General features: G+C 42.8%; 1 protein-coding gene across 1 annotated transcript; it reads right to left on the bottom strand.

Moving 5' to 3' along the window:
- Nucleotides 1–1,839: 1,839 nt before the first annotated feature.
- Nucleotides 1,840–10,493, bottom strand: dpp7 (dipeptidyl-peptidase 7). The gene is made up of 13 exons (XM_026188199.1): nt 10,306–10,493; nt 8,265–8,385; nt 8,046–8,185; nt 7,640–7,803; nt 6,886–7,021; nt 5,206–5,287; nt 4,835–5,001; nt 4,289–4,349; nt 3,461–3,579; nt 2,782–2,938; nt 2,300–2,364; nt 2,152–2,222; nt 1,840–2,067 (listed from the first exon to the last, which is right to left on the bottom strand). The coding sequence occupies exons 1-13, from the start codon at nt 10,474–10,476 to the stop codon at nt 1,956–1,958; spliced, it is 1,566 nt and encodes a 521-aa protein (XP_026043984.1). The 5' UTR covers nt 10,477–10,493; the 3' UTR covers nt 1,840–1,955.
- Nucleotides 10,494–10,696: the final 203 nt, after the last annotated feature.

The following is a 10,696-nucleotide window of genomic DNA, read 5'->3' as shown; positions in this document are numbered from 1 at the left end:
TTAGACAGTGAAACATTTTTAGGCTGAAACTGTAATATTCACCCTGAGGTGATGGGCAACAGAAAGTAAACCGATATTTTAGAACAATATTCAACTAATGTCTTTAACCTGTGCAACGTGTGGAGGATGTGTGCACAATCACCTCATTCACTGCAGTAAACATTCGCTGCTAGCTAACGTGACTCTGTCTCCATGGTTACGTCTACATTATTAACTATGTAAACAGCTTCCAAAAGATACCGCCATAGCTCTCTGCAGATGTAAGTTTTACTATTTGCAAATCATTTAATATTTTTGTTAGTTATGAAGACCGAATATGTTTTTAAGGTTATGATAGGTGGTTTTTGGGTGGACTTAACACGTCAGAAGTGTAGACAATTGGCACATCACTGACCCCCCTCAGAGACATTTATACTGGCAGACTTCAGCAGAAATCCTGTATCATCATCGAGGTTCCCTCAAACCCTGGACACTCACTTTTCCCCCCTTCCCGCTGGTAAACGCTACAGATCAATCAATTCAATTTTATTTATATAGCGCCAAATCACAACAACAGTCCCCTCAGGGCGCTTTATATTGTACAGTAGATCGTACAATAATAGATACAGAGAGAAACCCAACAATCATATGACCCCCTATGAGCAAGCACTTTGGCGACAGTGGGAAGGAAAAACTCCCTTTTAACAGGAAGAAACCTCCAGCAGAACCAGGCTCAGGGAGGGGCGGGGCCATCTGCTGTGATTGGTTGGGGTGAGAGAAGGAAGACAGGATAAAGACATGCTGTGGAAGAGAGACAGAGGTTAATAACAGATATGATTCAATGCAGAGAGGTCTGTTAGCACATAGTGAGTGAGGAAGGTGACTGGAAAGGAAAAACTCATCATGGGAATCAGGTCAAGACAAACAGACTCAATAGAAGCTTCGACCCACAGCCTGTCAAACATGCCCCACCTCCACCCTGACTGAAGATTAACTGTGCTGTTAACACTCATGGACACTTGCACTGTATTTATTTATAAACAGTATTTGTTACAGTTTAATACAACCAACATTCCTACCTTTATTTATATGACTGTACAGTAGCAACCAGTGTTTGTTTGTGTGTGTGTGTGTGTGTGTACACACACACGCACGTGTATATAACTTATAACAAATCTTTTTTGTGTAGATATGTTGCTATGTATGAATCTGAATGTAAATCTACATGCTGCCAACGGAGAGATGACAAACTGTTTCACTGTTCTTGTAACAGTGACAATAAAGGATCTATTCTATTCTATTTAGTTCAACTATGAGTGCTCAGACTAGAAAACTCAGTGAATTTCTTATGAATTTCTATTTCTCTTGCAGTCTGCTGGTCTTTGTCATATCAATTGTTTATTTCAATGAGTGTCTCAGATACAGTCAAACTCAGCACTCTTGTTATTTTAGCCTGAATGTTTTTCAAACATTTATTTTTAACTGAACTTTACTCCCATGTAAACACTTTGAAAAGCTTCAAGTCTTCCAGCTTCCTCTTTGGACCTCAGACAAAATTATCTTTAACTTTCACAGTCAGCCTTCTTGTTTCTTGCCTTAGAGGTGCAGCTTCTGTCTTACCGTATCGTCACCAGTTCACTGCTTTTGCTTCTTCACCTGGAGGTAAATGTGTTCGCCGTTCAGAGAAATGGGGGCGGGGCAGTATGCAGATGTATGCAGATGTATGCAGATGTGTGCAGATTCCAAAACACTGCTGGTTTGGAATGATCCTGATTTACTAACATATGCATTGAAAAAAGTACAAATTTAAAATGAAATTACAATGAATACATTTACAAACTGGTGTTTCATTTTTACATTTCACTTTATTTATTTCAATATTTTTAAAAATAAATTTATTTAACATTGAACAGTCTCAAAAAGCTGCAGTCTGATTCTTCTGTAACTGCAGTTCGAATATTCTTGTGTGAACGTGCTCAAACAAACTTTTGTAATCTGGTCCTCTCCATCTTCACCCAATGTGCAATCAGGTCTGCTTCTGTCTTCCTGGCACTAATCACTGACACTGGATCAGCCTCATTAGAACCCCTGCAGAAAACCATATGAAGCAATTGCACATTTTTGGGAGGTTTCAGGAGTTTCTATAAAAAGTGAAAAATGCTCTTGCTGTACCTCAGGTCCAGATGATGGGCTCCTCCAGATATGTTGAGTGCTATCAGTGAGTCACTCAGGGATGTGCGCACCTAAAGCACAAAGAGCTAAGTAACACACATGAAACAGAAGCTTTACTGAATTATAGCTAATTGGTTGACACACTTACCCCTCCGTTGGCCCATGGGTCCAGGTCTCCATTGGAGAAAATAATGTTGCTGGCTGTGGAGAGAGCTGCACACACGAGACTTCATTAGAAACACTAACCGAGAGACAAATGTATTCAAACTTTATGGCAACAAAAAGTTTTTCGTCGTACTTCTTGTTTCACTTTATACAACATGGCTCATTCACACGAGCACTTCTATCTAATGTTAACGTACATTCATACTTTGGCATGCAGCCTGGGATCAAACCACCAGTTCTCTAATTAGGGGACGACCTGCTTGACCTCCTGAACTACAAGCCAGCCCAGCAGAACTGGTGAAATGTCTGTGCTGCAGGCAGGCATGTAGAAAAGCGCGATATAAGACACAGTCCATTTACTATGTAGTTTGTGGCTCTAATCAACAAACCATTTCCTTTATTGAGCCACGTGCAATATAACTTCTAAATGTCAGTCTCATCAGTCTGTTGGTCTTCAGCTCTCACCGTCACCCCAAAACTGGATATTGAGCCAACCCGGTCGTGGAACCACACCCCAGCGTTTGGAGCAGTACAGCCTGCGGTCTTCCTCAGTGAAAGGCATCGGAGGAAACATGTCCGTCACATTGTTGCTCTCGTAACATAGCTCGATCTCCGTGCATGCCTGCAACGACACAGACGCAGGTTCATCAACATCAGAAAGGATAATATCCAGTTACTCACAGTTAAAATGATCTAAATCTAACTTTCCAAAGCACTGTAGTACTGCCTCGGGGCTTCTTCTGCTCTGTTATCGGTATCAACAATTCCACAAATTGTGTCTTTTAAGATCCATGTTTACATGATTCAAACCCATGTCTACTAATCTACTGTTCCACCCCTGGATTCACATCTGGAGCCAGATCCAAACATCTCTGTGCAGAGTCACTAAAACTGGACTCACCAAAGCACAAAGATAAATCTGAATCATTTTATGAATGGGGAAAGGCAAAAAATGCACATGTTTAATCAGAGGAGACTGGTGACTGGGATAACTTTCACTTTAGTGCTCTGGAAGCAACAGGAGGAGACGAGGTCGGCGAAACATACTACGACTGTGGCATCCCTGAAAATACCCATTCTGCCACAGTGGATCAGTAATGTCACACATGTGGTATTACTAATTCACCAGTGGGTGTTGGAGTACCTGGTAGTCCCAGGCCAGGCTGTCGAAGCCCAGCCCACACCCAGTGGGATCAGCACACTCCAAATACAGGCTGTACAGGTCAAAACAGGGCAGAATCCCGGTGGCGTTGTATACGATCGCTGAAAGATGAAAGAGACATACAGACGTGTTATTAACCTTCGGAGCGAGAGAGAGAAAACGCAAAAGCCCAACATTGTTAAAAGTACCAAAGGTCCACACCGAAGGCCTCATTAAGTGACATAAAGGTTTATATACAACAGTGATCAAATAAAATATTAACACAAGGAATTTGAAGAACTAATCATACAGTGGTGCAAACGTCATTAGTGAAAACCAGCAGCAAGGTTTGGTACAGTTTATAGAGAACGGTCTGAATTATTTACTGAAAACAAAAAGTGTCACATGGAGTGGGTGTAACGGGTGGTCCATGATGGACAGCAGTTCACTCGTGAACTTCTCAGACACCTCCAGATCCTGGACCACGATGCTTCTAGCCTGCCCCCTAGACTCAGGCCTCTCCACCACATCATCAGCAAACCTGAAGCTTAGGTACAGTTAAGCGAGCCAGTCTAAAGCAGGCTGCAGTGAGAAGAGGTGTTTGAACAATGGTTACATAATAGTGCAAGTTATTTAAGGGTTGGTTGTGCGTGACGCGGTCATTACAATCACCAGCCAATCAGGATGGGCAGAAATACGCAGGGAGGGGAATCCCATAGAGACACATGGAAATGAATGTCGGGAGTGAGAAGTGCTACTTCCTTGTTGTCCCTATGCTCTGTCCTAGCTGCGCTGTTTAAACAAAGTTTTGATCATCACTGAAAGTCTCACCTGCAGTGTCTCTGAGGTTACCCAGCAGGTCCGATCCTCCCAGCATGGTTTCACAGGCTACCTGGAAGACAAAGCTGTGTCACCTTTGTCTGGGGGGCTTCATGCTGGTGTTAAGTTGTTCACAATGATCACCTTTACTCTATAATAAAACATTTCTAGGAGTGAGCTCTTCCATTATCATGCTCCCTGATATCAATGAAACGTGTTGGGGAGGGTATCCAAGGCTCGACCAGCCTCAAGCACGGCTTATCATTTAAATAACACAAAATCTAATGACATGAAGCAGACGGCCTCATTGCATCTTATTATAACACTATGGCTTCTGTTGGTGTGGCATCCTTTGTAAATGTGTTTATACTTTAATGAAATCTGTCATCGGCCCTCAGAGAGGTCTTCTCCAACCGGTAGCCCTGACCAGTAACCGTATCCTTGCTAGTGAAAGACTTATTATGGTCTCGGATTTCTCTGTAACACAGTGTTATTTATAGCATTCTGTCAAATTATAGTCTGGAAAAGACGCCACACGTCCTTCTTCAGCCTGTGTACCTTGACAGGATTGGCAGGCATGTTCCCCATGAAGTGAGTACTGTAAGGGTAGTCCAGCATGGCCATCAGGGTGAAGGCATTCCTTAGAAAACCATTCAGCTGGTGGATGTCCTGGGCAGATGATAGAGGCTTGCACAGGGCAAACGCTGATTGAATGTGACGATACTCTGGCGACAACAACAGAGAGTTTTTCATTATCAGTTACTTTACTTTTTATTACAGGACTTTCCAACTACAAGTAGCACCACATATTCTTTATCAGAAGTCCTCGACAAAGAGAAAATAAACCTTTTGTGCGATGTGCTGCTATAGCAACACTGCGTCACTGAATATTTAAATAGCAGTTCAAATTAAAGCCATCTTTTCATTACCCTGCGATTCAGCCAGTTCTTTCAGCTGATGAAAAGCTCCTCTCACAGCATCTGTGCAGTCAGAGGAAACACTCTCAAAGTCCTGGAGCCAAAGAAAGATCAGTTTGACGGTTACTGCAACGCTATGGTAGGAAAACACTTTCATTTCAGTAGCATGGCAACGCTGAGGAGCCAAAGAAAACTGACACAGGGTTGAAAGTTCCTGCAGGACATGGTTTCCATTATTAACATACATCCCCTAGCTGATGGTCATGAGAGCACATAATCATTATGTACAGTCCTGATCAAAGGGCCGCACCTCCACAAACCACGTAAACCCCAAACACAGAAATCAAACATGAACCCAGTAATGAGTGCACCGTTATTATTGATCACTTCAATGCTTGATGCGAGCGTTTCCATGAGGTGAGTGGGAAAATTTCTCCAAGTGGTGAAGACGGTTGCATGAAGGGCATCTACTGCCTGGAACTGTTTTTGTAAACTTTGCCATCCATCCACAAAGGATCTCAGTTGGATTTAGATCAGGGGAACACGCAGGATGGTCCAACAGAGGGATGTTATCCTCCTGGGAGAAGTCCTTTGTCCTACGGGCATTGTGTGCTGTAGCATCATCCTGTTGAAAAACCAAGTCGTTACCACACAGATGAGGGCCCTCGGTCATGAGGGATGCTCTCTGCAACATCTGGACTCAGCCAGCGTTTGACGCCCCTGCACCTCCTTGTTCCACTGAAGGAAAAGCACCCCAGACCATTATGGCGCCCCCTCCACTGTGGCGCATAGAAAACACCTCAGGTGGGATCTGCTTGTCATGCTGATAACATTGGAAACCATCAAGGTTACATTTGTCCTCCTCAGAGACTAAAACTTTCTTGTCAGTCTACAATCAAGACGTTTCCTTGTGAATAACTACCGAAGGTTAGGAGGTCCAAGAGTTTTAGCAGAACTACTGTGTGTATTGCAGTCTGCACACTTCAGACATGACAGATCCACAGTGATCTGCAAATGTACGTGGAGGCTTGCCTGTAAATCAGGGGTTCTTTAGCCCCGAGGTCACTCAGCAAGTACCACCAGGTGGCATATTACTCAGTCTTCACAATACAACACAAACTGTGCTTCTCCTTTCTTTGTCAGCTTTATTACTGAAACACAATGAACTCGATGCCAGCTCCAACATCCGAGGAAAATGCAATGGTTACTATAGAGCCTGGGATGAGTTTCAGTCAGTGCATTGTTCATATAAGTAAATAATGGAAGCAACACAGGTTCCTTTTGATTAAACCCAATAATCAAGTATCAGAGCAGAAGTGCAGTGATTCTGACTCTGCAATCTCTTCTTCTTTAATCCTGGCTCATTCTGTCCAACCCAGTAAGACCATAACGCATTAAAACAGCAACAACAACACGAAAACACTGCATGTCAGCAAACGTCCTCAGCTGAGGAAGTGCAGTGGGCAGGATAATCCTCGTGTGAAGCTTATACATGAAGTAAATACATGGGCTCACTTCCTTTTTCAACAACAACACTGGGCCTGTTTAAAAGCTCTGTTTGGTTGGTTTGTCCATACTTGCAGCTTAGTTAAAGATCACTTTAAAGTGGGTGGATACAGAAAAGTCTTTCCATGTTTGCCTCTCAATCATACAGCGTCACGAGCTGGGAGAGAAGGAAAGGAAGCAACTTACACTCGCAACATCTCGGAAAAACTGCCTGGAGTCTCCCAGGCCAGCAGTGGACAGGATGGGGGCGCTGGCGGCCAGAGCTCCAGCCACTATGTTTGGATATTTGAGTCTCATATAAACTGACAACATCCCACCATAACTGCAGGAGCAGATACAATAAACAACAGATCAGCATATATCATAAAGAAGACTCACACATGCCAGAATTGTAAATACCTGTGTGTTTAAACTTGTCAACTTATTATTCGTTTATCATTTTACACTTCAGGAACACACAGAGGTTACTGAAACTTGCACTCTGCGGCTCCTGTTAGATCTGGTGTCTGATTCCCAAACACTATTTATCCTGGAAATGTCTTTTAGTAACCTTACACTGTCAGAACAGAGAAGCTTGTTTCATTGCAGGCTGCTGCTTTAGTTCAGTGCGTGAGCAGCTGGGTTCAAGCCTGACCCTTGACCTTTGCTGCATGTCTTAACCACATTTCCTGTCCATCTCTACTTAATATCCAATTTAAAAAATTATTTCAAGAATGAGTAAAAATCTAATTAAAGCAAGTTATTAGAAATTGGAATCAAAAGTTGTTATGTCTAGGGGCAGGACATAAACATTCATTTAAACCGGCTTTAACAGGCTTTGTTGATATGCCCAAATATTATATTAAAGTAAAGAAATAAATACCTACAGTGTAAAGCACAGCTAAAGGCAAGTCACACAAGCAGAGAACAATGATGTCGGTGTGAGTTAGGGGCATCGTACCTGCCACCGAACACGATGGCTGGACAGTCTGTGGCTCCCAGCTGCTGTTTCAGCTCAGTGATCATGATGGCGTAGTCAGCCAGGGCTTGCTCCACCGTCAGCAGGCTGATCTGAGGTATGTTGAAGGAGTCTTTCTCAAATGGTAGCGATTTGCCGTAGTACCTCTGTTAGACAGAAACAAGCAAACAAGAAGTTCAAGCTTTAAGCAACAATCAGAAGATGGGCAGCCACGGTCCAGCTGCTGCAGCTCACAGATCCAGCATGAGGACGTCCTCCTACATCCTCATGCTTTACTCTAGCTTCAGCTTTACTCTACTTGCCTTTTTGTTACACGAGGTGCAAATAGTCTTGAGCCACTAATAGACTGGTCACAAACACTGTCTGAGTTGTAAAAGAATCTTCTTACATGCTCAGCAAATATGACCAGCGCCCTCTGCTGTGCAGCCAGCTCTGTGATGAATCCAGAATTCAGGGCAAATTCCCAGATGTCTCCTTCATTGCCAGTGTAGAAGAAGATGGGTCCAAAGCCTTTTTCCCAGTACTGATCTAGGAGGACAGGAGAGACCGATATTACGGATCACTTGCTGCTGAATGTCTTATATTATTAACAGGGAACTACATTCACCTGTGATCAGGTAGCGCTGATTAAATGTCCCATTTCCCATACTGTTGAAGTTGAAGTGATCCAGAGTCTGAGTGAAAAACTTCTCTGTGAACCGTGGATCTGCGTCATGATGCTGTCGTGACTAGAAAAAGGAATGAAATGCATAAAGATCAAGACTTTAAACAGGAGTGTCATTTTACATTGTGAATTATTGTTACTGGTTTGTGCACAAACTGGTAACTTTTTTCCTCAATCAGGCATTTAATGGTCATTTCAAATCCATGTCTGATATCTGTAGTATGGAAACCATCTAGATAGAAAATGGGTATTCTCACCAGTGACAACTATAATAATAATAATAATAATACTAATAATAATGGATTGCATTAATATAGCACTTTTCGAGACCCTCAGAGCGCTTTACAACACCACTATTCAGTCACTCTCACATTCACACACTGGTGGAGGCAGCTACAGTTGTAGCCACAGCTGCCCTGGCGCACTGACAGAAGTGAGGCTGCCATATCGCACCATCGGCCCCTCTGGCCATCACCAGCAGGCGGGAGGTGAAGCGTCTTGCCCAAGGACACAACGACCAAGACTGTCCGAGCCGGGGCTCGAACCGGCAACCTTCCAATCACAAGACGAACTGCCAACTCTTGAGCCACGATCGAATATCTGAATAATTTTCAGATATTTGAATTATTAAATGAAAACTTACAACAGTTATAATTGGGAACTGAGAAGCATATAAACCTGTAGGCTCCAGTCCACACACCACAAACAAATCCCTGTTGAAGCTCAAGCTCTGCTGGGCCAAAGTCAACAAAACACTCAGCTTTATCACTCTGGGCTCTTGGCGTTCCCAACGTTCCCATGTTGTCTGTAGAGTATAACCCAGCTGTCCTGGGATGGAGCCTCCACTTTACCATTGCGCCTCATCCTTTAAAAGTAATGTGCATGTGCACAATGTATACTGCGCTGCTATTCTCCTCCTCTGACACACAAACGGAAATCAACTGATTTCACAAAAACCAATAAGTGGGATCAATAAGAAATCCAAGGAACTGGTTCTTGGTTCCCATCCCTAGTTTTAATGGAGTTAAACTATTTAATGATAAAATATCAGTAGTTGTAATTGAATTACAGATATCTACAACAGACACTTACATTGGTGAGAATAACAAAAATTAAGAACCAACTACTGAGAAATTAAGAGTTTTTATTTAATCATGAATATCTTTCCTTGGAAATTTGCTGTGGGCACAAATCCAATTATTGGCATTAGTAAATCCATGTTTGCCCACTATTTCCTGTGGAAAAATAAACCAGGTCTGCTAAAAACCATCGTAGTGTGACTTTCGCCCTTCTTCAAATCTGTGAACACTCAGAGAATTTCATGTTTAACTGCAGAACCAAAACATAGCAGGGGAAGTAATTATTGCTGACTCTGCAACATTGCTCAGTTACAAAAAATAAAGTCTCTAATTTTTTATGGTAGTTTCATTATAAGAGAGACAGACAGAAAAACACTTCACATAAGCAACACCAGCTGATTGTGTTCATCTGGACGTTTCGTCATCATCAGCTGACGTCTTCAGTCTCAGCTGACTGCAGGTTTCCAACCTTATAAACAGGACGTTTGCACAGTGACTGAAACGAGCAGCAGTGAATGAACACTGGGCTGGGAGGTCAGCTTATGATCATTCATAATTTGGGTGTTGGTCTTCCCGAGTTTTTACATGACGTTGTCAATCACAGAGTCAATCTAAAGCAAAAATACTGCCATGAATTATTGTAACGGTGCAGGTCGCTCAGCACGAAATAAACGATGGAGCATGAAATGACGTTTTAATATTTGACCGCACAGCTTTAGCAATTCATCTCCAACCATGAAAATCAGCGCCTGAGCAAACTTACAACATCAGGTGTTCACCTGATTTTCCGGCTGTAGTTTAAAAACGCGCTTTACATGAACACAGACCGAGCAGCCAGTTAGGCTAACTGGATCACGAGACTCTGGCCGGAAGTAAGGCATGATGAAAACATTGTGTCACGTTACCTGCAAATACGTGTGCGGCAGACTGTGCAGCACGTCAACACACAAGACGAGCGCCACGGAGGACAAAATGAATCTCATGTCCACGGATGTCACCAAAATCACGTCACAGTACAACTGGCCAGAAAGTCCTTTAGTTTTTAAATTCCCGACTACGCCTGCGTCGCACGTCATATGATCCAACGTCGCAGTGATGTGTTTAAGTGCCTTCTTGAATAAGTCGGAATTTCCAGGTTCACAGTCCCGTACCCGAGTACGCGGAAACAAATCTCCGAGAATACGTTTGTTCTTTGTAGAAGTAACATGACAAGATTTAACACATATAAAAACACTCTCTCAAAATACTCTAAATACCCTTCTACTCTAGTCAGTATCTGCATTAAAATTACCTGAC

Source organism: Astatotilapia calliptera, chromosome 12 (genome assembly GCF_900246225.1).
Source record: "Astatotilapia calliptera chromosome 12, fAstCal1.2, whole genome shotgun sequence".
Lineage (NCBI taxonomy): Eukaryota > Metazoa > Chordata > Actinopteri > Cichliformes > Cichlidae > Astatotilapia > Astatotilapia calliptera.
This window is presented reverse-complemented; position numbering and strand designations above follow the sequence as displayed.

What these genes read in the sequence shown, in the direction of transcription:
- dpp7 (XM_026188199.1), bottom strand. Translation starts at nt 10,476, where the DNA reads ATGACGTGCGACGCAGGCGTAGTCGGGAATTTAAAAACTAAAGGACTT. An exon ending in GCCATCGTGTTCGGTGGCAG is followed by an intron (nt 7,022 to 7,639) that starts GTACGATGCCCC and finishes CTGCTCCTGCAG; the next exon opens with TTATGGTGGGATGTTGTCAG. An exon ending in TAACCTCAGAGACACTGCAG is followed by an intron (nt 3,580 to 4,288) that starts GTGAGACTTTCA and finishes TTCATCTTTCAG; the next exon opens with CGATCGTATACAACGCCACC.